Genomic DNA, 27,017 nt, shown 5'->3' on the forward strand with positions numbered 1-27,017 from the left:
ACCGGGCAAGACTTGAACAAACGTAGCTCCTCTGTCTGTCCCACTGGCTGGTTTATTGCTATGCAGGTGAAGAAAGGTGATGGGAAAGCCCTCGTAAAGCTTCTCACTAGCTGCCTAGGTGAGATAACCCTCATTTCTTCTGGTACACCATCACCTGTGACTATTACAGGGTTAGTGTCCGAAGACTAAGAGGAGATGCTAAAAATTGAACTGTAAAAATGGAAAGGTTTCTGATTTATAAGTCTGTAAAATTTTCATGACAATGTGAAATGTTTTGTCTTTCAAAATCGTTAGCAGTGGTAACTTCTAAAATTATCGATGTTGTGCAGCTAGGATATTTTTACATTGAATCTGATACCAAGACAATTTTCATTTTTATTTTAAATGAGGAAATGTGAACTACATCTAATTCCTTCAGGGACCCGGAGGGAGAGTTGGGAAAGAAAAGAGCCACTGGAACGTTGTCCTGCACCCAGAGCTTGTTCCTCAACATAAAGTTTGTGTAATTTTCACAAAGGGGAATGCTGTGGTTTGCTCTTTCAGAGTTTGTTTTCAGTCTCATCCTACTCTCTCAGAAAGAGGCCTATGGATAAGTTGCCTATAAATGAGCATCACAGCCAGTTTGTTTCAAAGTGCTGTTAATTTTTTGTTTCTGTTTTGCTTCCAGTCATCTTTGCTTAATATAGTTGGTAATCTGTGAGGAAATACAGGACGCATTGCCTGTATTTCTTAGTAGATGAATAGCAATGGTAGCTGCAAAAAGAGGCTATTTAGATAGGTGATGAAGCCTGGAGATATAATTTCCCTAAAAGCTAGCTTAAGCCAATTAAAATTAATAACCATTTCTCATAACTACTGCAGGAGAGAGTTGTGGATATTTCTGTATGATACCATACAGGGACATATTAACATTGCATTTCAGCTCAGAACTGCTCGGAAACTGCTTATCTACAGTTTAGTGGTACGACACCCAACCTAATAAACCAAAATCTGGCAACAATCGATGGTCAGCTGGGCGCTACCCTGCAGCACAGCTTTTGGCCAGTTGGAGGTACAGACGGCGAGTGGAAATTTGCAGCAGCAAAGGAGGCAGCACGCCTGCCACTACTCCGTGTGGGCTAGCACAGACATAAAGAGATGTGGTGCCATTGGCTTCCGCTGCTGTGGGACAAACTGCCTGGGTTTTGATTCATACCATAGGAGTAACAAGTTGGTTTCAGAGAAAGAACCAATAATGCCTTGCAAAAACTCCCTGTATAATAGCAAAGTTTATTGAAGTCCAGGGATCAGTGTGGTAGAGAGCAAGAAGTTTGGAGGCTTTTGCTCAGAATTGCAGGAGTCTAAACAAAAAGGTGAAGTCAAAAGATGACAGATAGATACTGCTCAAACAGAGGATGTAAAAATTCTAAAGAATTGACAAATCAAATTGACCACCTGGAATATTGTTCAGAGGAGAAATATTAGGCTGTTACAGCTTCCTACCAACAGAAGAGACAGAGGTATTTTTTTCACAGTGGATTTTGACGGGGCAGGGTCTGGGCAGTATTGAACTCCTCTAGCATGTTGTGTCACTGGGAAAGCCAGTGGCACTGTTCTTTGAATCTTGAAGAATGTGGAACTCTTGGATGACAGAAACAGATTCTCACAGAGATGTTTAGCCCTAAAGGTTGAAGATCACTGAAATTTAGCAAAAAAACATAAAAATAAACTGTTTGCTGTCATTGTGCTCTGGAATCCAGACTGATTTTTCAAATAAGAATAAAATAGTGGTAAGGGTGTACCATAGTAAATTATCTGTAAATCAGCTAAAGGCCTTTTTTCTTCTGATGGATGCTACATGCATATTTTGCAAATGAACTTGTTTATACCCAAATAGCACATTCGTTTGCTTTTGAGTTTCTTTTCTAATGGAAACTTTTATTTGTCTTTTTCATTCTTTTTCTTAAGGTGATGGAGTTTGAGAGGCATATGCAGTGATACAGATATTAATATGCATTATTGTAATTTGCTGTAATTAAGCCATAATTGTGCCTTTTATACTGGGATGACAACTACAGGGGCTTCAGTTTTTAAATTATGTAGGAATAAGTCTTCCTATATGTGGTTTAGGTTTTATAGCTGGAAGACGTATTTGGATTAAAGAATATTTTGAGTGAATAGGAAGAGGCAGGAGTCCATTTTCAGCCTGAATTAGCTCATAGTGCTCTGATCCTATGAACTGTTTTGGGACAAAGGTCGAAGATGACTTTCACTGAGGTCTCTTAGCTAAGAAACACCTATGTTGTGCTTCCTGGGAAGAGGAATATGGATGGGATTTGGATTGGGTTTGGAGGAGGGTTTATTTTGTTTTGATTGAGCATACTCTGGAACAGGCATTTGTTGGTTTTTATGCATTGTGTGTCTGCAGATCTGTTGAACAACGGTTTTTACCAACGTCCTTAGTTTATGTTGGAATAGTTGAATATCACAACAGAAAAACTGTGTTGCACTGTTGTTTTTGTGAGATACTTGGTTTACAACAACAAAAAAAGACAGTTACAAGAGTCAATAAAACTAAATAAATAGCTTGCTTTGAGTAGTAGCTGAACAGATAGAAGAAAGTGCTGTTAACATGTTATACCCCTTTGAGTAAGATATACAAATAAATTTGTAAATGACATTTACACAAATGTGATGTCATGATAAAGTTCAGGAATTACATAGTGGATATCGAGAGCGTCCCATTGAAACTTGGATCCTGAGCTGAATCCTTTGCATTCTTTTAAGTACTGAAAGAAACAAAGATCACTGGAATTGCACACAGCAAAGATTAAAATCACCAGGGTTTATCAATCTCGTTACTTTTAACATATTTTGCTAACATTAAATTTATAAAAGTACATTAAAGACTGGTTTTGGTTGTTGTTGCTTGGAATAGGATTAGGAATTAAAAGATTTATCCATTGGTAAAAAAGCGAGGAGGCAATCAACTAGTTGCAGCAGTTCAAACAATCAGTTGTAATTCTTCCTTTAGAAACCTTTCTGGTAGTCTTTTTCTCTCTGTATTTTCTAAAGGGAGATTTAATTTTTTTTTCTTCCCACAATGCTTTCCTGTCTCTCTGGATTTTCTTTGCTTAAAGTCAGCTGGGAACATAATGTACTTGCCCGTTGTTCTTCCTATTTCCTTACTTTGAAGATACTTCCTTTAAAACTTGCTTCAGGATTTCTTGGAGGATGAGATAGAGACACTAATATAGCTTTTCCCCCTTTTTGGCCTTCCCGATGTTCAAGTACTGGGAATTGATTATGCTCAAAGTTTGGTGTATGTCCAGTGGTAATGTGTGATTACACCAAAAACAGAAGGAAAAAACAAGTTTGGATATGTTTGTGAAAGATAATTATCATCACAGAGGAAAAAAGACAATGATGCAGTAAGCTATCTGAATGACTTGGCATGGAGTCAATTTTTAATCTATTTGGTTGTGCTTTTGAAAGCATTTAGTTTGTCTTGTACTTCCCTTTCCCTCTTCCTCTCTTTCATAAGCATCTTGTGTGTCCACAAGTAAAGTGAACAGTTAATTCCTGCTTCCAGGAGGATGTGCTCAGGGGAGTAGGAGCACAGGGGAACTAGAAATTCCTGGGACTTATGACAGGCTCAGATAACCAGGCTCAAGATGTTAGCAACAGTAAATTAGGAGTACCTTTCTAGTAAACACAGCTGCTGAGACCTTCCAATGCCATGATCAAGCTGATCAGTCCCATTTCTAATCGGAGAGTTGATGGCAGTGTACTGGAGCTCACTAGTTAGTTACCAGCTGCAGCGAGGCGGCGGATGGCACGGAATGCCGCCGTGGTGCGGCCCTGCTCAGGCGAGCTCACTGCGAGTTACAGGGTTGCCTGAGAGGAATAGAAAAGCTACTTTCTCAGTCTCTGACCAGAATGCATGATAAGGCTCGATGTCAAAAAGGGCAAGATTGGGCTCACAGCAATTATGGCAGAGGCATACTGGTTTCCTTGACAACCAGATTGAGGATTCTTTGTGATTTATTATTTACCACTTCAAACTCTCATTCTCTGATTTAATTAGGGAGAGGGATTTCCATAAGTTCCCTCCCCTCCAAATTTGAATACCCCTGCACAATTGTTACGACCAGCTACACCTGTCCCAAATTGATGTGGCTCTAAACCAGCTACAAATTAGGCTCAGCATTTAGTGTTTGGAATTTTAGGCAGGTTGCTCAGGCAGCAGTTAGCTGAAATTCAGTGGGTATGATGTTGGGTGATGACTTGTTAATCTGTGCTTACTAACAGGGATAATGGACATCTGCACTCAAAACCTCCCCTTCCACCTTTCCCAACCCTCCCCTCCCTCAGTTTTTCAAAGGCAAGGGACTGCAACAAGTGATACTTCTCAATTGTCCTTAGAACTATGGGAAAGATAAAATAGTATCTGCAAGTGCCAGTTTCCCTTGCTTGGGCAAGGCACATCATTTTCTCCTTGAAGGCTTTATTAGCAATACATCAACCACTGTTGTGTAAACAGTGTATTTTGAGTGTATTTTGATACTTGGGAGGTTTTTTACTGCTACCAGTTGGCTAGCTATTTGAATCCTCTCCCAAAATGTGGCTAAAAATGGGAAATACAGTTAGTCTGCTCTAACTTCACATGTATTTCAAATATATATTTCCCATATTTTTAAAGCATTGACTAAATCGTGATCTACAGGGCTTGTTCTAAATTTAGTAATTCAGAATAGAATTTTGAACACAATATTATGCATAATAGAGATTTTTATTGAAATGTCATTGAAAATCTGTGTCATTATATATCAAGACTGAAACTGGGTCCTCCAAAGGGCATTTTTTCTTAAAGTGCTTTCCTGAGTTGCATATTTTTTATTTCATATTCAGCATGAGGTGTCTGCTGCATTTAATAAAATAAAATGAAGGTCACGGAAGATCACTAGTCTTCCCATGTGTCCCAGTAGATGACTGGAAAAAAGGTACTGATTGAAATGGGCTGAGGATCCTTCGTGCAGACTATATAGAAAATGTGTGTCATTTTTTAATTACAGGGAGGAATTTTAGTTTTAATTGTTTTTATTTCACTATGTATAGTCTTTCAGCTGTACCACTCCTGTTTTAATTTTGAAAGTTTATACAGGTTTTGTCATCTTTACCTCAGGGAGTTCCTGAAGTGAGTCAATAGGTGTTGCTCTTCCCTTGGTGGGCTGAACGTGAGGCTCATTGACTCAATAAAAAGACTTACAGTGACCTAAACACTTGTGTCAAGTCCTAGCTCACTAATGCACCAGTGCCCCATTAGGCTGTTGAGGGAAACTGACTGCTGAAGATGCTGCTTTAAAATGGAGTAGTCTAATAAAGCTCATTAATGCATTTTTCATTAGAACAAGAATATTGAGTGGCCAGGTTAAATTCTAAGGAATCTATCCTGCACTCGTTGAGGTTAATGACAAAACTCCCAATGATATTAGTGATGCAGGATGAGAACTTAATTGGGGTAATTAAGATTCTGCTTACCTAAAATTCCCTGTTATTTTCAAGTAGATAAAATAGTACAAAATTGCTACTATGAAGAGTTGTATAATGTTGGATCTCAACACATCCTTCAGAGATGACAGCATTTCAGTGGGAGATAATACTGTTTCTGTATTTTGCATTTGATTCATAAAGTACCCTTGTAATCTTCTAGAGGCTTGCGAATGTGGAAACTGTCATGAAAAATAGTGTTCTTTTTGAGTTTGGAGTTCAAACATTGTCTTCATTGTGTATTTAAATCTAACATGGGCCATGCATTGCTGAAACCCAGTAAGGATCTGGACTACAAATTCATCAGTAGCAAAGACAGAAAAGGCACTGCAGTAGTACCGCGAGATTGTATAAATTGCAGAGAAATGTTTCATTAAATGCAGCTTGCTTTGCAGTAGTGCAGACTTGCTAAAATCGCTGTTTGTACCAAAAGAAAGGCAGCTTGCTTACTGAGTAGAATAGATAGGATATCCAGTCTCAGTGCCTTCCAGGGAGTCTACAGCCTCCATTATAAATGATTATGTCAGGATGCCTTATTTAAATAGTTACCCTAACACCTGCTCATTCCTGCCTCCTTTGGACAACCCTAACCTTCCCCTTCCCTCCTTGGCATCCCCGGCCGATTAACAACTCCCTCCTCAATTATGGTGCCATAACAGCTGCTTTGATCACGCACTGAGCTCACTCTGGGAATTATCTTGATTAATAAAACTCACCACTGTAGAAGAAACAACAATGTAAACGGATTGAGGAGCGGAGAGAGCCCGTGGGTGCAAGCAGAGGCTGGCAGTCGCATGGACAAGGTGGGCTTTGCTGCTGCGGGATGGCGAGGAAGTGGCAGCCCTGTGGGACCTGCAGCTCCTGGGCAGCCCAACCTGGCGGTCAGATCAGGAGCCATCCCCTCTGACTTGCAGAAGCCATCCACCAGTTTGTACACCTAAATAATGTATCAGGAGAACACGGCGCTTTCGGGAGGAAAGTGTTATTTTAGGTGGTGTGGAAAAAAGTGGAGCAATCAGATCTTTTATACTTCACAGCTGCCTCCTCCTGAAATACTTGCTTTAGACACATAGGAATTTTAAAAAGAAAACGGTGACCTGGCATGGTGAAGCACTATGCAAAATGCATTAATTACTGATTAAATTACTTCACTTTCCACATCTATAGTAACAGTGCAGTACTTAGGTCTTGCTGGTTATTGAGCTAATACTTGAGCATGTAATGATGATTCTTTCCCTGGTTTGGTGCCGAGCTTTCCTAGTCCTTTCCTTTATTATTGGTTGTATTAAGATCAGTGAACAACTTTGGAAGCACAGTCTTTCAGCTATTAGATGTGTGCTTCTAAATAGAAGTCATTAGCAAATGCAGAGGTTTCCTTTCTGTGTTGTGTTACAGTATGTTTCCATCCCTTTTGTTACTTTCCAATGTAAATAGCGTTAATTATGGAACTCTTACCACATAGTTATGGAAAATTGTTTACTTTTTGTCTTAGTACTCAGAGAGAGTTTTCGGGGATCTTGATTTTTCATTTATTTCATTTGAGCACACTCATTAGCTGGATCTCTAAAAGCTGAGAGTATTCTTGCATCCACATTTTGAAAGTTGGAGGTGGACACAAATTCCAGGATTAAAAACCAGAATCCAAATTCAGAAGCCCTGAATTTGAGTCCAGGTGGGATTTAGCTATCCTGTCACTTTATCTCCCTTGTCTTTCATGATTGCAGTGAGGCATATGGGTATGCAGTTCCGTTATAGGTGATTAACAGCAGTTTGACAGGGTAGCAGGGGTACATATTTCCTTTATTTACTCTGGAAATGGCGCCTCTGTTGACATTCATACTTCTTGCTGCCTAGGGAGCGTGTTAGAACTGCTTAGATTCCTTAGGACTTCTTAAATTACCTATTTATTGATAAACAAATAGTTTTCCTTCCTTCATGCAATTTATTATTCAGAGGATGTTCTCAAGTATCTATGTAGGGTTATTCCATGATTCCCAGAATGTGCCAGAATCTTAAGTATGTTGTAAAAACTGTGTATGGTATATCCCTCTCCTCTCTATAATAGTCTTTTAGAAATCCACAAATATTTCGTAGAAGGTAAGGTCAGGAAGAAAGCCCTTCATTCTGACAGGCATTTTCCAAGATTGCTTGCTACTCTTGTCTCATATCTATTTGTGGGAATATTTGAAGTGATGGCACATTTACCTTAAAGTACATTGATCACATTGCTCTACTCCTTGTTTTCAAAAGGTATGACGGTGTATTTTGACTTAGGAATTTCATCTGTGGGATCTTGAGCCTTTATGTTTCCAAGGGTTCTTCTGTCTACTCCTGAGTCCTCCAAAGTGTTTCGGAAGCTGTACTGAATGAGAAAGGGGATTGCTGTGCTATTTGCATACTCATAAGCACTCTTTAAGTGGCTTGCTGTCATTAAAATTAACCATATAATTTTTCCACTGTAAATTATACTGTGACAATTGACTCCACCCCATCATTTTATTGAAACAAAAGAGAGTACATGAACTCTTACATTGTTGCTTGATTCCATTTCTAATGTATATATAATTCTGTTTGTAAACAAGAAAATGCCCCTTTGTAATTTTACAACTGTGATTTCAAATATTACCATGTGGTAGCAATAGCACAATATTTTTAATTAAATCTGTGATAATTTTTTTTTTACACTAGGCCCATATTTGGTATTTTAAACCCTGGCACTTGTAGAATAACATTTTCTTTAAAATGAGCTGGAATTACCAGTTTCTACATTTTAGTGAGATGAAAGGTTTTGCTTTCTTACACAAGTTAGGGTACAGCCTGTTTAAGAAGGTGGTGTACACAGCACACTGAGAGTTTTGAATGGCACCCAATATGTCACCTGCTGGAAAGATTTAACTCTCACCATGCACATATTCCCAAGGAAATGGTACGTCTCTGTATGGTTTCTGTCAGCCTCTGAGGTGACGAGGCTTTGGGTTTCTTAAAGATGGGAATAAAAGCATATTTCTTTTGTCAGCTGTTCATTCTGAATACTGCTGATGGAAGTTCCCCTTTCTTCCTCTTCCTCTGCTCCTCCTCAACACATGCTTTCCAATCAAAATTGATTGAGATAACGGTAAATATAAATTGTTGTCAAAATACATTTTTATAGAAAATAGAAGAATATTTATTTTTATTCTGCTACCAGTATCCTGTGTGGAAGAAATAATTCAACAGGAAATCCTGTTGACACAACATTTCTGACACATCAACCTTTGTGTGTCTTACCTCCCTGTTTTGGAGATTGTTTCTCATTCAGAAGCTGCTTCTTCCTGACAGGTGGTGTGCTCAGAGAGTTCACAGTTGGTAAACTGGCGATAACCTCCAGGAGGGGGATTTACAGAGACCATGGGACTTACTTGCTTTGAGAAATTTTGAAGATGCAGTGTATTTAATGGCAAGAAAAAAAAGGGTAGAGTGCTTCTTGCGAGCTGGCAGAGGATCAAGTGTGTGTGATGTGAAGGGAAAAAGGAAGGAGATTCTTGCAGCCTGAGAACAGACATCTGGCTGGCAAAAGAAAAGAAATATCATTGACAGCTGAATACTGTTTCAAACTGGGATAATTTTAGATCAAGAGGGCAAAGTTTTGCTCTCACGCATACAGCTCCCACTGAAAGGGATGGGAAAGGTGCGTGCATATGAGAATAAAATTTGATTCTAAGTGAGAACTGAACAACACACGTATTTTTACGCTAGATATTTAGACTTTCATCTTTAGATCACATGGTTTCCATCTGTCATATGTAGGCACTGCTAAAATGCTGCCAGGAACCAGGCTCTGGTTTGGTGACTTTCATTAAAGGAATTAGTGGTTTCTTTCCAGTTTCAGTGTGGCTGGATTTGAAGTGCAGAAGCCCATTTTCACAGTTTAGCATTAATTAGCACTCTTGTGGCAGCCTCAGCAGGCAGGTGAAGGATTAAATGGGCATGAAGACCAAACTATCCCTTTTCCCATAGTGGCAATTCCTTCAAAATAGGGCTGAGAGATGATGGACTAACGCAGGGATGCATGCACAGTTGCTGTCTGGGCTGTTCTTGTTCCGGATGATTGAAGGACTTTGGTCTACAGATCTGTTAATGTAGCATTCTTTTCTGCTATTTAAACAAACAAACAAACAAAACAGAAAAAGCAAACCCCAACAAAAACACAGTCCAAAAAGCCCCTTAATTCTGCTACCTTGGAGAGACATACTCTCATCCTTCTGAATGAGGGGTGAGAGCTGTTTAGGAGAATTTAAATGAGATCCTTGCCAGCCGTACACAGGAAGAATCGGTGCTGTTACATTAAAAGGCTGAAATGCTGCTGCTCTCTTTAGGTTTTGCTGAATCATTCAACAAGGTGCAGAAAGAAGGTGAGCCCTGACTCTTTTTTTGCTGAAGAGAGCCTCACAGGGATATTTTTGAGAATTGCATGGAGACTGGAAAACATAAAAGGAAAATTGTATTAAGTTTCAGTGAACCTGGAAGGCAGGACCTGTCCTGGTGTGAGTCAGAGGGCGTAACTCAGGCTTCTGTCCTGAATTTCATTAATCAGACGTATCGTGCTTTATGTTTATGTACACTGAATATTAACTGTATAATTACAGAAAATTACTTACGGTTGTAATTCTGCTGCTCACACTGAATCTTGGAAAACACTGAAATTTGACAGATTTTTTAAATTTTAATTTTGTTAAGGACTAAATCACAATCTAATAAAATGTAAGAACTATTTATGAAAAGCTATAATTAGTTATTTAATATTTCTAAAAGCTTTTATTGATAGCAATTCATATTTTTGTTTCATAAGAGACAGGCTTCCAGATGTTAGCCAAGTAATTAAAATACGAAACGGTATGTCTGAGAAATGGAATTCTCTAAACCAGTGTTAAAAATCACCCCTTACAGCTAATTTATTCAATGAAATAGTTGCCTTGCTTCAGTGTGATTTAAATGGTCAAGTCTGTTCCTTAGGACTTTGGGCCTCTCTTGTTAAAGTTCAGATAATGAACATACTTTTCATGTACCTTGTTTTGAGTTAATCCCATTTTTACGTATGAGTTAAAAAACATGAAGATGATGTCTCTTACTAGAAAATAGATTTCCTTCACTAAATAATCCCTTTTCTCTCGATGCCCCCTCCTTCCAGCATCTTCAATTAAAATAATGAGTATATACTTAAAATGGCAAAGAATACAGCTGTAGGAGAATATTTTTGAAAAGATCGCTTCCTGCCTAATTTTACCCTGACTGAACAGTGGGGTTTTGTCTGCCGGTCTGCAGCGCGGGCTGGCTGTGTGCTGGCTGCTGAGTTTCCCTGAAAGAAGAGCTGAGTGCTGTGAACTCCAGACCTCTGTGTGGTATCAGAAGCTCTTACTGTGCCAATGTAATCTTTTAATAGACATGCTTGCCAGAATGACTTTTTTCCCTCAAAGATAGAATTAGAAAGCGCAGTTGTCATTTAAATTGCCTCTGTCTTTGTAGTAGTTGGTAGTGATCTGTTGACCAGGATTAGATAATTTAAAAGCTGTTTAACAAAATAACATGCCTGTCTCTGTGAAATATATACAGTGCTGAGAGACGGGGAGAAAAGTCTCCCTTGACAGAGTTCGTGGGATTCTTTAGAAACTGCAGGATGCTGAGGCTTTTCTGCGGAATTACAAAAGCTTTGCGGGGCCCATGTTGAGCATTTGCATGATTTTCAGATGGCGAAGTATGTTCAGCTGTCTCTGGGCACCCTCCATGCACGCACATACACATTTTGCTGGGGGAGTGTTCTCGGCACATTTTTCATTGGGCTTTGCATTTGTTGAACATATATTACTGAAATGCTGCCCAAGATGCATCACTTCATCTTGTGTAGAACTTGAATCATCATGTTGCATGATTTGGTAAAATAAAAGAGATTGTGAAAGAGACAACTGTAAACATTCTGTTTCAAAAGATGTGCTCTTTTCAAAAGACCTTTCTGTTAGAGCCAAATAACACAAGAAGCAATATTTCCTTGCTCGCAGAGACATATATATTTATTTCTGGAAAGATTTGTTTTGGATTCTCAGTTCTTCCCGTATCTGCATTCTTTGAAATAATTTTGTATTTCCATGTTGACTTTCTCTGTGCTTTAAGTTTTAATCAAAGGTTCCTTGCTTCTGATGTCAAGGACTACTGATGTTAGCCTGTTTACATTCAGCAATTTTTCCTCTGTATGGGGTGAACATTCAAATGTGGTGGTGCCTTTTGCTTTTATCTACTAAACTTAGCACGCTCTCTTATTATTGACAGCTCAAAAAGATGGTATGGTAGTGGACAGGATGGCGTGACTTACTAACTTTTCCTTGTCTTTGGCAAATTTAGGTTCTCTTTCTAAAGACAAATTGTTTCTGTGAAGGAACCAAGACAGTAGAATGATAAATAAGGCATTGCAAACTTACATAACAATTTTTAGTCACATGTGAATTTAACATATTTCTGAAACACAGTTCTCAGTTGCATTTCTTCCATAGGACTTGTATTTTTTCAATTCATAGATTAAAGTATAAGAGGAAAGATACTTGTTTCTGATGTTTCATTTAGATTTTTTTCTCGGTGTGTTTTTCTACATGGATTGATCAATAAAGCATTAAAGAATGTGTATTACCACTAAAAATCCTCTCTACCTTTTTTTCTTAGAAATGCGATTTCACAAAGGAGTTTATTTTTTTCTTTCAATAAAGAGCTTGCACTCAACTAATTTGTGAGCACATAAAATGTGCAGGAAACATATGTTTGCCAGGAAGCTTTTCTATAACCAAAATGGTCAGCAGGACAGAAATCACGCTCGTTTTCTCATTAGGTATTAATCTTCCATTTTTGAAAAAAGCCTACACACAACACTGCTGAATATATACAACTGTGAATGAATCAAAGACAGCATATGCTGCGTTTGGTAATAGATGCTTACTTGAGTTAATGTTTAGGTTGTGTTGGAAGTCCCATCCTGGGCACCAGAAAGGTCTTTGCAGTCGGGAAGCACTTTGCGTTCTTGGGCAGCAGACAGCAGGAGCTGTGTCAGCCATGGCACAGTTTGCCTTGAAGCAATTAGCAGGAAGAGGAGGAATGTTGATTTCAGCTGCAGGAGGACAGCCAAACAGAACAGGTTTATACAAGGTACAGTAAGGCAAGCAGCGAGCTGAACATAGGTTGGTTAGAAAATACAGTATTAGAAAATACTTATGAAGAATTGCATTGGAGGTACAGAGTTACCGTTGACAACAGTAATTATTGACAGAGCCACATACTTAGGTCTAAAAAGCTCTGGAATGATGCAGAAGCAGGCAGTAGCATTCAGATGCCAGGCGTTCAAACTTCCATCCTGTGGCAGTGCATCTGTTTATCGGGAATTATCTCCTGAATGTAAATTAATTTCAGTCCTAAGTCTTGCACCTGTTGCCAAGAGGTATTTATTCCAATCCCTTGCCTAAAGCACAGGGAGTTATTGCTTGACGTTTTATAGCTCCAAAAAAAGCTGTCGTTTCAAAATCATTTGTTCAGAGAGGAGAAAATGGAGCAAAACAGTTCATTTTACCCTAAGCACTGCTATTTGGCAGTATTCACATTTGCACGGCACAAAGCTGCAATATTGATTTTTCACTCACAAGGCCTCCCACTAGTTCTTTCTTCGATTGTCAGAGTTGCAAGATGGATTGAATTACACTTTGCTTGTTGATACATTTATTTTTTTCTTTGTTGATAGGAAAAAATTACAAATAAGGCTTCAGCATAAAGATCACAGCAACTTTGTTAGTGGACTTTATTTATTTTATTTAGTTAAAATTCTTTTTGCGCCATAGAGATTCCTTAGAGCAGTCTCCCTACCTAACGCACACTGCATTGTTTTGCTTTATTGCTTACTGCTTTTGCAGTGTAATACGGACATTACAATCTCAGGTGTGTCCTCTGTTGCCTGTGAAGTGATCTAACCCTGCTCTAGTATTTTTAATGTTTGTCCTAATACAGAACTTCTCATGGATGCCTGCAGGGCAAAAAATTGCAGGATCAAACACATTCATAGTACTTACAGCAGTTGCCATAGATGATGAAATAAGATTTGCAGGCGGCTGATCTCTGTAACAAACTGCAGAGATCTTGTATTTGAATTCAAGGTACTTCGTAGCAGAAGTGGAGATTGTGCTGCAGGATCTGCAGGAAGGGCTCCGTGCTTGTCACAGGTGGCTCGATGTGGGTTTGTCAGCCCTGGCCCCATAGCGATCCCTGCATCTGACCTGCTGCTGCACACACGCTGGATGCCTCAGCAGCTGTACCCTACGCACCGCCACCCCTCCCCGCCTGCCCGTCTGCAAAAATCCCCTTTGGACAGCTGAAACTGCTGTTCCCCTTCTTGCTGGTCAAAACCCAGAAGTTTGTGGTGGGGAGGGTGGCCAGGCCTTGGCAGTGCCATGTGCCGGAGGAAGCCCTGCTGGGTGCAGGAGATACAGGCACCACTGCCACCACCCGAAGGGATGAGCTTTATGTGGATGGCGTTACATTTGGCAGGAGTGGTAGGATGTAGTAATGACAGTCACTAGCAGCATTATATTTGGTCCCACCACGGCTGTCGTGATGGTAATTAATCAAAGGAGCTGCTGTGTGCATGTTTGGTGGGCACTTTGTGCGTACCCCTCTCTGTGCCCATTTCACGCCCTCACTGAGCCGTGAGCAGCTTCTGTCTTCCTTGTATTAATTTGCTGCATGGGCGGAACATGTAGGGTGTTAATGTGATGGATTCGTGTTTTAGCTCTTTCCAACTTTCAACTCGTGATACTTCAGCAAGCCCCTAATAGTAGCGTTTGCTACTGCACATGGTATGTGCCGCCAAACTGACAGCCAGGAGTGAATTTGAAATGGAACTGTGGTGCTTTCCACAGCAATATGACTTCTTCCCTTATTAACAAATACTGAAACATACTGGCAAAGTAACGCTACCAGTTTCATGTAGGTTATGGTTCCAGAAAACGTGAAGTAGAGGCAGACCTGGTTGCTGCACTCTAGCCTTCCCCTTCCCCTCATGCTGGGGCGAATTCCCACCCAGCCAAAGAGCTGGTCATCTGAGACCTCATCAGTTCTCCTGCAGTAGAGGTAGGTTAGAGTCAGACCAGCCCCTTGCGTTAGTTTATTGCACAACTTGGACAAAAACTGGTGCTGGTGCAAAGGGGAATGCAGGGCCGTGCAGGTAGAGGAGAGGCGGATGGGAAGATGGGCTCTGGCTCTCAGGGAGCCACATCCTGACACGGACATGATCGTTATCAACAGCTCTTTTTTGCAGTCCTAACAGATAATCATCTTCATACAGTAAGAGTTTTAATCCACAGATCATTAATTCAGTAGAAAAAGTGACAGCCTCTGGTTCATGTGAAAATTTACTATCAAGGGGTTATCTCAAGTTGTTCTTGATCTTTTTAGATCCTTGATTCCTTGCCTCTTCTAACGCATCATACTTTTAAAGAAAAGTTTATTTTCTTTGCCTTCAAAACACTGTAGAGCTCCAACTTTCCATACTTAGTAGCTATTTCTCTTTGCTGTCACATTGCGTCTCCGGCAGCCTGCACTGAAATATTAATGGACTTGTGCTACTGTATTAGGATGACTTTTTTTAAAAATAGGAAATATCTGCAATTCTGCTGAGAATTCAGAAAGTATTTACTATTTGAAAGAAATAGGTATTTAACACTACCATGTTACCCAACTTGTCTTCCAAAAGGCAGTAATGCACACATTTTGTAAGAAACAAAAATATTCTGTTTTATAATAGTCCACCATAGCTATGTACAGGAAAGTGTAGTATACAGATACGTTTTTCTGATGCAGTATATATTTTGCATAAAGAAATGTCTGTAAAAGACTGAACAACTGTATGAATATCTGAACCATTGTTTTGTTTCTGAAGTATTTCATGCTGCTTCATTAGAGAAGTTACCTATTTTTAGGAATTCTCTCATGCAGAAAAACATGTTAAAAATGAAAATTCCCTGAAATACAAATATCATTTTTTGGAGGGACAGGGAGATTTTACACAGTACACATCTGCAGTTTGTGGTATTGATCATTTATATATTTGTTCAAATTTGTATCTGTGGTTTAATTTATGTAAAAGGCACAGTAAGGAGCACTGAAGTGCAACTAGGTAAAATATCAGCATGTCTGTTAGATCTGGTGGCACAAACACGTCCATGCTGGGGACATAAAATAGCTAAGCAAAAGAAGCCAACTTTTCCTGGAGAAAGGAAGATACAAGTTAAGAAAGACTAATGAAGTTGGAACTATGGCTTTAGGTTTTTGTTGTTTTGTTTTGTTTTGTTTTTTGTTTTTTAAAGGCACTTCTGCATTTGCAAATCCCGCCTGCTTTGCTGCTTCCCACTTTCAGACACAGCCTGTCTGACTGTGCCCGAAGAGGGGAAAAAGCAGCAGAGAGAAAAGAGATGGGAACTAGAAGGTGCAATGTAGCCGTGCAGACAGACACCACTGTCTGCCCTGGCACAGGTTAGAAGAAGTGAAGAGGAATTTCCTCCTTTCCCAGATTAAGGACACGACAGCAGTGTTGTAGGGCTGTGACAGTTTCATGAAAGATGCTTCACTTGACATGGTACCAGGTCAAACTGTTTAAAGGTGCACCTCCTTTAGCACACTGATGAGAGTTAGTGCCTATGTGACAGAAAAAGAATAGTCCAATGTAGTATATCCTTTAGGCTCAATCCTCCCTTTTTTTTTTCTTTTTTTTTAGGTTTCAGCCGAGCAGCACTACCGTTTGGTTTAGTTAGGAGGGAGCTCTCCTGTGAAGGCTACTCCATTGACCTCCGGTGTCCAGGAAGCGATGTTATTATGATAGAAAGTGCTAACTATGGACGAACAGATGACAAGATTTGTGATGCTGACCCTTTCCAGATGGAGAACACAGAATGCTTTCTTCCAGACGCCTACAAAATTATGACACAAAGGTAAAAAAAAATATATATCTCATTTTGAGGACTAAAGAGGAAAAATGCCCGAATTAATACAGTAAGAGGTGTATAACTGTACGAAATGCTAAGTTGTATTTGCCAGTTTGCTGTTGAAGTAGTGTTATTTCTATCTAGTAATATTAGAAGGAAATAAAAACTACCAGTTGTAATTAGAGAAGTTTTTTTTTTAAATTCTGTGAGCAAAAGTTAAAAAGCAGGAAGATAGCTGCAAGGACAATTGAACAGTTCACTTATTTGGAGATTCCCTGTGTCCTTGTCTTTTAGGTGATCAAACAGGACTCAAAATGTGTCCAAATGGCTGCTGCATTTTTTAGTAACTTCTACATTCCCTGACAAAGTTACACGTTTCCTATGAATGAAGTAAATGATTACTGTAGTTCCCACCTATAAAATGCATCCAGTGGAAAATGCCAGAATGATTAAATGCCAGGATGATTATGTCATTACACATGTGTGTACAGAAGCATATATGCATATATGGACAACTTAGATTATATCTTAGTGACAGCAGTTGTCATTCAGAGAAGACTATCAGTCAGAAGAGCCAATAAAAGTGTTTTTAGTAGAAATGGTGCATAAGAACTAAGATTCACAGAAATTCATGTGCTACAGGCTACATACGGGTGGCAGTCACCTAGTACTGACAGCTGGGGAGATGTCAGCGTAAATCAATCTCTGGCATTGTTACTGGCTTAAACTACAAGCCTGAACAAGTTCAGGATTGATGGGAAGTTTTCCTCCCAGTGCATTTTCCTAGGGATGGGAATAACCTGGGAGCTTTCTGGTGCATGTATGCAGAGGTGTCAAATGAAACATGCAAGTTGTCCTGAATCCTGTGCTCCATTTACTATGTTCTATTTGAACATGGTAGCACTCAGTAACATATAGTCACGTCTTAAAAATAATAATCCATTTTGATTTCCCAGTGCACTCAAGTTGTCATGAGTGTGACTCTTAGAATTTTTTTACCGTTTTCATGTGAATACATGGATGTTCTCTACTTCTGTAGTCAAATACTTGGACTAAATCTCAGGCTTCAGTTTCAAGTGCTGGAGGTAAATTAAGCATATCAGACCTTTTATTCTTGTTCTGTGTTCAACCTGTGAGTTGCTCTCTGATCAGTAAGGGAAAGGCTCTATCGCTACGCTAGTAAAAAGGTAATATAACTTCTTTAAATCATGTTTGAATTATCTTTTTGTGGTTCTAGTTCGTTGTTGTTAATTAGATCAAGCCAGATTTCCATTGAGACTGCAGCAGCAGTGTCATCATCCTCTAATCTGTCAACTCCCTTTGAAACCACCTTCAATTGCTTTTGTAAATGTAGTGCTTCTCTGTAGACTTGCTTGTTGTGTAAAATGCATGTTGTGTTTTGATCAAAGTCCTCCTTATGTTCACTGCAAATACACAGATTAAGGTAGTCAGAGACAAATATAGAGGCACAATCTTGCTTAAAGTGACATTAAACTGTTACTGGAAAGCTGAAATTTCAATCCTCCCCTTTCAATTAGTCAACTGGAAGTTTGTGATAGCAGAGAGTATTTTTGAACTTCACCAGTCTTCCACTCTTACCCTTTTTTCAACAGATTAAAATGAGGTTATGATCACATGTATGACATTGGTTCAGAATATCAGTGCTCAGAGAGAGTTTTTCATTTTTTGTTCCTTTTTTTTGTCTGAAAAAACGACAAAGATCATTTAACACTGTGCTTTCTATTTTTGTCTGACATTTATAGTAATTTGGAAGTTTGCTTTTGTAGTTTTCTTTCGCAGATCCTGTCATTAAGTAGAAAAGCTGTCTCTTGCCTTGTTTAGTATTTTCTCAGAATTACTCAATTTGTGCTATATTGCAAGCATAGAAGAACATGGCAAATTTCTTATGAAATATTAAAAATTCTTGTATCATATATTTATAACTGCATTGGTGACCATAATTTTTTGTTGTCTAAGGCAAACTGTTGTTTGGTACTTGGCATGTGTCCTTGATCTGATATCTGGAAGTATCACATCAGCTGTATTTTGATGGCAGCAACCTGAAGGACTGTCAGATTCACTGGTGTTTTGTTTGGGGTTTTTTGTTTGTTTGTTTATTTTTTTCTTTTGTTAGACTGACTAGAACCAATCTGTTAGAACATCTGATCACAGGGAAAACTTTTCTTCCATACCTTTAAAATAAGCAGCAGTAGTTTCTACATTGCTGCTTAAAATCTTGCAGATTTACTTTTAAGTACTAATGACATGTTTTTATCACTTCAGCCAGCAGTGTTTTTACCACTACATTTGACCACTCAATTAAGTTTAGACCTGCAGTTGAATGTAGTTCCACGGCAATTATTAAATACTCATCATTCATTTGCAACATTACTCCACAGCTTTTGCACAGCAACTACACTTACTGCAGTTACAATGTGGAAACACTGGCTTAATGAGATCAATACTGTGAAATCTGAAGATTGAAAAATAAGATGAGATTTCCAGTTTAACACAAAGCCATGTAATCACATGCCCTGCTCCCCTTCCAGGGAATTTGAGATACTAGCACACAAACTTTGCCAGTGATGCATCAGCTCCTGTTTCTCAGAACAAGCTGCTACTTAATTTTTCTCCCTTCCTTTCCTTTCTTTTCTGCAGTTCTCAAAAGATTTTTAACTTGATGCTTTCCTAGGAAGCCTGGCTGGAACACTAATGACTCCGTTGCTTTGCTTTTACCTTTGTAAAGTAGTTATTAAAGTTTTAGACCTTGTTTGAAATTACATCCCAGTTATTCCCGAATAAAGTCTTTCAGATATATTTAGATTCCATGTAAACTTCAGACTGGCATAATTAAAATTCAAGCTTTGAAGAAAGAGACTAGACCTTTAGAAAATCCCTCTCCCCTTTCACACTTCTCTGATAATTAACCCCAGTATTTGCATACAGTCAAGTTTGAGAGATCCTACCATGTGCTAAAGTTGAGTGTAGAAATAAGCTTATTTCTAGAATATTTGGTGAGGGAGTAGTGTGAGTGGCAGAGGACCTGTATTTCAGGCAGTTAGATCTTAAAATACTCAAGCTCTTTGGTGCTCCACTGTCCTTTAGCAGGGACGAATTCCTCCATTTCCTCTTCGTTTAAAAAGAAATTAAATGAACAGGGAAGCAGAAGATGCAAAGCACCCTGAGGAAATTGCTCTAGCTGCTTGCTCATAAAGTGTGCTTGTGTGGCTGTAGCCAGAAACTGTCACGAGACTTTGAAGTTGATAAGGCTAACTAGTACTGCTCTTTACAGGCACAGCAGAGATTTTAAAATTCACATAATAAAATTTACTTATGACCTAGTCTTGAGTCCCCTTCCACGGTAAGTGGATTGCAGGTGGATTGCGTGGTTTATATTCAAATTGCCTGTGCATTTATGAGGACTTTCTGCCTCCAGTGTCAACTTGAAAGCCCTGCTCTGGAACTGCAGGTGGATGGACCATAGGTTTTTGTTAGGACAGGCACCAAGGGTTACATAGATACCACATTGTGTTTGGATTTCTGTTTTATTAGCTTAAAATAATAACAGATATTTAAAAGTACTTAAAATATGTTTCAAAGGCAAAGGAGTATTGTGTATGTAATTATATAGGGCAACAATAAGCTGCTAAGATGTGTTTTTGCACTGGGACCTTTCACTTCTGAATTAAAAATAGGCTTTTTTTGGTAGGAATAATTTTTCCTAGTCATAAACTTTTTGCTTAGGAAAAGTTCCCAATTATTGTAAAGATTAGACACCGTAACTATCTTTGTGATTCCAGTACAGTGCATTTAGATGGTATTTTTTGCCTGTCTGTTTAAATAAATACTTGGGTAGTGTGACAGATAATAATTTTGAATAATATAATTTTAAATCTCGAGAAATCCTATATTAAAAATGTCAGGTCCACTCCAATCTTTGCATTTTATTTTTTGAGTAATTTACAGTTATAGCTAATGGTGGGGCTTGTAGAAATTAACTTTTGTATTCAAAGAAAATACAGCCTATTAACTCTGAATCTATGGAATCATTTACTTACATGCAAAATTCAAGCATTTGCTGTCAACAGCCAAATTAATGTTAACTTCAGAAAGAAAACACTGCCTCCTAATAAAGGCCAAAATACCTTGAATTTTTAAAGGGGAACTTTTTATCCATGTTCTGATACTGAGAGCATAGTTGTGGTCATTAAAAAGAGGTAAAATTCAAAATATTTTAAACTACAGGCTTTGCAGACCATGCAAACATCCACATTTAAAAATATAATCTCACAGTTGGTATATTTGTTTTTTTTTTTATCTGCGACAGAAAGGAGGTTACATCAATCCTGCACTGAAATGGCCTTGAAATTTTGGTTTTTTCTCTACAGTTTATACTATAATTGTAGCTTTATGTGATCTTTACATCTTTAGTAAACATATTTAATCAGTATCATTTTGCTTTTTAAATATGCACAAACAAGGCAAACTTCATTATAGTATGTAAGCATAAATATAAAAATATGTCAGGTATAATAGTTGAACATAAGGAACGGTAATTTTTTTAAATACCCTTTCCTTTTAAAACATTGCTGCAGAGAAGTAAAAGGATTAGAAGAGGAATAAATCCTCTTCAGCAGTGAGTGTTTTTTCTGTTGCACGTATCCTGTCCTATCTATAGCACATGCAATACATGTACCTTCAATTACCATGTCCATCATGACACCAGTGAAGAGTTCATGCTTGGGTTTTTGTTATCATGAACTTTTCTCACATGGTAGTACTCTTAACCTGTTAACGTCCATCATCTCTCTGCAAGACAGCTTTGCTGAAAGGGAGGATCTTCAAAATGTAAGCGAAGTGCCTCCTGCCCCACAGAGTAGTGATCAAGGGAAAGCTGAAGGAAGCAGCGTGTCTGTTCCTTCTCCTGAGATTTTATTTTTTTCTTAATCCTTCCCAATAGGAGAGTGGGAGAATAGAGATGTTCATTCTTTTCCACCTATTCACACGTCCAACAAATATGTAATTTTGAAAAATTCTGTATATAAATCAGAGTGAGGCATTTTTGAAAGAAAACAGAAGTGAAAACAAGTTTGTTCTGTTCCATAATGTGAGTGAACAAAGCAAATCTTCCACTGGACTCCAAGCTTGGATGGATAGTGGATAAATCTCTTACAACTGATTAATCTTGCTCATCAGAGTGAGAAGGTCTAGCCGAAAGCAAACTTCATACCGGGTGTCTTGGCTGCTAGACAGCTGTGGGGTCACTGCAGAGCTGAATTCGAGCCTTTGCAAGACTTCCACAAGGAAGCATTTTAGTGCCTCAAAAATAGCTTTCTCAGACAGGGCCCACGGTTGATTCAGTAGCATGCTCCAGATTTGCATTTCTGAATGTGAATTAAAACAGTTTTCATGGGCTGGATTTTATTCTCTGCCAGTCAGAAATGACTGTGATGTGGTAATGGCACACTTTACTTCGGGGGTCTGCCAGGCTTAGACAAGGGCTCTGCTGACCCCTGCTGCTATCCTTGCTTTTTCCCTGGCTTTTCCTTCTGCAGCCAAAGATTGCCTCCCTTTGCTAAAGATATGATGTAGTGAAAAGTGTCTCAGAATAAGAGATATACCTTGCCTTTTTTTACTTTATGGTCATTAAGAGCTTGCGTATCTGTCCTTTTTGTGTCAGAGAAATACCAGTGTTGATGATAGGATAGCACAGGCTGATGTGGATATTGTATGTTCTCGGAATTTATGCACATTGGAGTTGCTGTGGTACTGATGCTGATCTCACGTACGAGTCCTTCTTTTGCTTTGGCATGCCAGTGATTTCTGTCTCAGCTTGCTGACAACTGCTTCACAAAACATTTACCATTCAAGGTTATCAACATTAGGTATCTTTTTTTAAGCATCCTTTAAAAATTAAGGCTTCTACTCATCTGAAGCAGACATAGGTCTTAGTACAGCAGTCACCCTCATGAGTATTTTGATGTAGCAGAAGCTTAAAATTCTCGTTATTTTTAAACTAAGCTTTTCGCAATACCGAGCCATGGCCTGATTGATTTTTGTTTTGTTTTGTTTTCTATGTGTTAGTCACAAGACTTAATTATGACTCAAATGTAAAGAAAAAAGCAGAAATACATGTAGCCTTTTTTCATGGACTAGGCATAATCACAGAGCCTAGAATATTCATGAAGCATACCGTAGTCTTTGTCTTTATTACAGAAACAACAGTAGTACTCAAGACTGGGAAGAACCTTATCTGGCCTTGTGCATTTTCACTATTATTAATTCTTAATGTGAAAATAGTAGGTCTAGTTTACTCATTAAAAATAGGGGCTTTTATTAATGGGGTTGTTCCATCGTGGCATTACTTAGTAAATTAAATACAAATCCTCGTATTACGAGCTTCTGAGTAGTGAGGTAAGATGAAATAGCTGTCAGTGGTACTTGATCATCTTTCTGTAGTGTGTTCTATTGTTATTTTCTGCAGCAGAAATTATATTACACATGTGCAAGCACATATTGCACACACACGCGTGTTGCTGTAATTGGACAAGCTACAAAGGAAACAACAAAAAGATCATTGATACCAACTAATGACATTTACGATTTAGATTTAGTTTACTTCAAAAAATATTAGATTCATTATCTTACCAGGGTGTAACTTGATATTTTGTTTAGTGTTTTCATATCTTATATTTAATTATTTTCTTTCCTTTATTATTGGCAAAAACACTGTCAAATTCTTAAGTCAATGTGTATCTTATCTCCAGGATAGAATATACATATTCATCAGTCTTTTCTTGCTATTCATGGGTGAAAATAAATATAAATAACTACATATATATATACACACACACACATAGATATACACACACATATATACACACACGTGCACATTATCTACATATACATAAAATATACATATGCATATGTATATACCTATACATAAAATTTAAGTATTATATGAAGTTTCTTGTATATTTGGGCATCATAAAATATATACTTCAGCTTGTGATTGTCTTGGGGTTTTTATTCTGATTCCTGAAACAGGCTCTACCAGGTGTGCATACTGTTTGGTCTACATTTAATCATGTACTGTATGTTTTGGATATGTAATTACCTTGGTTGTTAATTTACTAATATTTTTGAGAACTTGACTAAGACAACAATGTTTAACTTTCAACAACTTTCAGTTGAATTTTGTTTTCTCTTGGATAAATTTATATGAATTTTATATAGTTTTCAAATTTCTAGTCTAGCCAAGATAAGTTCCTGGTTCAGTTGCACTTAGAACTTTATTATTAAAAAAATCTGATTTACTTACATTTTACTGTACCAAATTTGGTTCGTATAGAGTAATACTGTAATAATTAAAACCTGTTAATTCCTCCCACCCAATATATCCTCTATAATACTTAGCCAAAACAGTTATGTTATCTGATAAGTTGATTTAGGACTTTATACATGTGTTCATATAGCCATTTATCTCAACCCTTGCTGAGGAGACCTTTATTAAGCTGTGATGACTGCTGAATATGAAATGTAACCAAGATTATTTTTTTATTCAAATATAATTTAAATATTCATCAAAGAGGAGTTATGCTTGAAACTGACAGAGACTATTAACATCAAAAAATATAATTAACTGCACTGGGTATCATGAAGCAGAGTTAGCCAAATAGCCGAGAGGTCTAATTGCTCTAGAGTCTGAGAAGCAATAGTTTTATTTTATACTGTTGCTGTGGAATTAATAGTGATGTGGTTTCCTATGCAAGGCAATTAAAAGCTGCCTGTTAAGGTTCATTGCACTATAGGAAGTCCGTTGAATATCACTTAGTAAACAGAACTGACATGGAAAAGGTACATGAAGATGGGCAGAGCAGGGTATAGATCATAAATTAGGACAGATTAATATGAATTAAATATATGTAAGTAAATTACGAGTACTTTTTAGTGTTATAAAGTCAGCAGTAGTGATGAAAGTGAAAAGTTTTCATTAGTAACACAAAGGAAATAGAATTTAAAGATGGTTATAGTGAAGCTGTTTAATTCAGAGGAAAGGAACAGAAGAGTAACATGGGTTTAAAAATTTAAAAGTGGCTGCAGAGTAGTACAGAAATGAGCAGATCTCATATTCTGGAATTTTCCTTCTGCCACAGAATAATCTCCTACTTATAATAAAAAGAACCTTCTGACCTTTGTGGCTCAATTAAGCTTTTTAGTTGAATTCAACAAGAAAAAACTTCTTTATTGAATCCCATAGATTCTACCTGTGCCCAGGGTATAGTCTAAAAAGGGGTGGCCGTATTCATGGCATTTTGACATTAATGAGGTTGCTGAAATGGAAAAGTTTAAGGATCAAAGATAAAGCAATAACAGCATTTTATAGCATTTCTGTTTTTCTCTCTAATAATAAAATTGCCATCTAATTGCTTAATAAATGGGCCATGATTACTGAAAGATGTAGATAATTTCCCTCTTTGCGTTTCCTCTCTTTGCATTTTATTTTCTACATATTGCAGAACAATAATTAGCAAAAATGCTGTGGTTACAAATAAAGGAGATTTTTTTTTTCTTTCATATAATAACTGTTAATGAAAGGAGTTTGCATGTATGTTCTTTAATTTAGTATGATAGTCAACTTCTGTGCTTTTTAACAAGCAATCTTAAAAGCTAGTGTCGTACTGGTAAAATAAACAAAGAATTCAGCTAGAATTCCTGTTTTATATAAAGATTGGCTGCCTGTTTCATACATTATTTAGCATGCTTACCCTGTTTATATCAGTAACATAAGAGTGCGTGCTACTTTCTCAGAAGAGTACTGTCTTTGCCGCTTCGTAGCACAGTGCTTTGTACTCCCAGACTTGCACATGGTGTTAGCAGATATTTAAAGCACTTCAGCCGAACATTTTATAGGTCATGATGAACTGAGCCTATAAAACAAGTTACTGCAATGAAGTTAATGCAGTCTTAAGAGTGTTACATAGACCGAATACTCCAGTATATTTTTAGCCTGCTGTAGACATATCAATGAGGAGGAAAAATTCTTACCACGTAGAATTTTTCCATGTCAAATGTGCTTTATAATGCAGTGCAGAATCTTTACTACAAATTTACTATTGAAAGCCTTTTTTTTTGGTCAGGTTTTCACTATAATACAGTAGCTATTTGAACCTTTGAATTTCATTTTCTTCTTGCGCACACACACACACGTACACAGGCAAAACAGAAAAAGAAAAGAAATTAGTTAGCATAACCATTTCATTCAGCAAGCTGCTCTGACCAAAGTCATAGAGTTTGAACACCTTGAAGGAATGACACCGAGCTATGTAACATTTCATCTGGCAGGACACATATTTTGCCATTGTATGTGCAAAGGTATCTGTATTCCTTTCTTAGTAGTAATCTGTGATCTTTAACCTTATTGTTCATTGCTTCTCAGATACCTTACTTCTTGTGATACATATCTGTGTGATGAAGGGGCAATTTGGAAATGTATTTAATATACTCATTTTTCCAGCACTGTAAAATTATTGTTTCACCATAGCTCAAAGTTTGTGCTCCTCTTCCTGTGTCTATTTAATACATTAATTTAGGCTGAGTTGTAAGTGTAACAATAACGTGACAGTTCTGAACCCATAATCTTTCCCTGTTTACTGAATTTCTTAACAGCATTGAACTCAACTCTACTATTACACTCTTGAAGCTGTAGATGTTTTCTCATCTAGGATGTAGTACTGATATTGCCCTCAGTACATTATCCTAGTGCCAGCATCGCTAGTGGGTATGAAAAACATAAATTTTTTTGTATATTTAGCTTTCTTAGATAATTTTGCTGCCTTTGTGACAGAGAAACAACAAAAGAACAGCTACTGGAGTTGCTTTGAAAACAGGAACACTTTGGGTAATGTACTGTAGACAGAACACATATGAGTTAGTGCTCAGTTATCATGAACGCCATCAGCAATGCCTTGTTGCTTTCTTATCAGCCACTTCCTGCTGTCAGCCCAGTGCTTATTTCAATAGAAAAGGATTTGCATCAAATGTAATACAGTATTATGTATGGCTAACATGGGGCTTTTAATTGTGAAGGCACATGATACTCCTTCAGTGGTAGACAGTTTGATAAAAGGATTAGATCATGAATATTTTTGACACAATTAAAGATTATCTGTGCAGAGCCAAGCCAGTGAATTTTCTGATGTGCTTTTTACAGAGGTGAATCTGTTTGACTTGCGTAAAAACTAACTGCAGAATACATGGGACTTTTGGAGCAAATGAAAGCAACCCCCTAAAACTTTGTTGGGCTTAAAACTAGAAATTCCAGGAATCAGAGTGCACAGCTCAGATGGGTAACTTAATCCCTTAACTTCAGATGTCAAAGAAGAAAGTGGGATTGTGCTTCCCAAATTAGAGCAGAAGGATACTTTTGCAGGGGAAGTCCTATACCTGGAAGCCCTGCAAGCTTTCCAGATGGTAATTAGATCCAGACATCACTGTGGGTAATGC

The 27,017-nt window shown here is 37.9% G+C and overlaps 1 protein-coding gene across 1 annotated transcript in view; it reads left to right on the forward strand.

Annotated features, from left to right (window-relative positions):
* The first annotated feature begins 12,600 nt into the window (after positions 1-12,600).
* The window catches only part of LPHN2 (latrophilin 2), a 75,334-nt gene continuing 60,917 nt past the window's right edge, over positions 12,601-27,017 (forward strand). The window contains exons 1-3 of the mRNA XM_009709098.1: positions 12,601-12,693; positions 15,897-16,062; positions 16,304-16,517. Of these exons, the coding sequence (XP_009707400.1) occupies positions 12,601-12,693; positions 15,897-16,062; positions 16,304-16,517 (473 nt within the window). The remainder of the gene's footprint in view (positions 12,694-15,896; positions 16,063-16,303; positions 16,518-27,017) is intronic.

The sequence above is a fragment of the Cariama cristata genome, unplaced genomic scaffold, assembly GCF_000690535.1.
Source record: "Cariama cristata isolate BGI_N322 unplaced genomic scaffold, ASM69053v1 scaffold20111, whole genome shotgun sequence".
Taxonomy (NCBI): domain Eukaryota; kingdom Metazoa; phylum Chordata; class Aves; order Cariamiformes; family Cariamidae; genus Cariama; species Cariama cristata.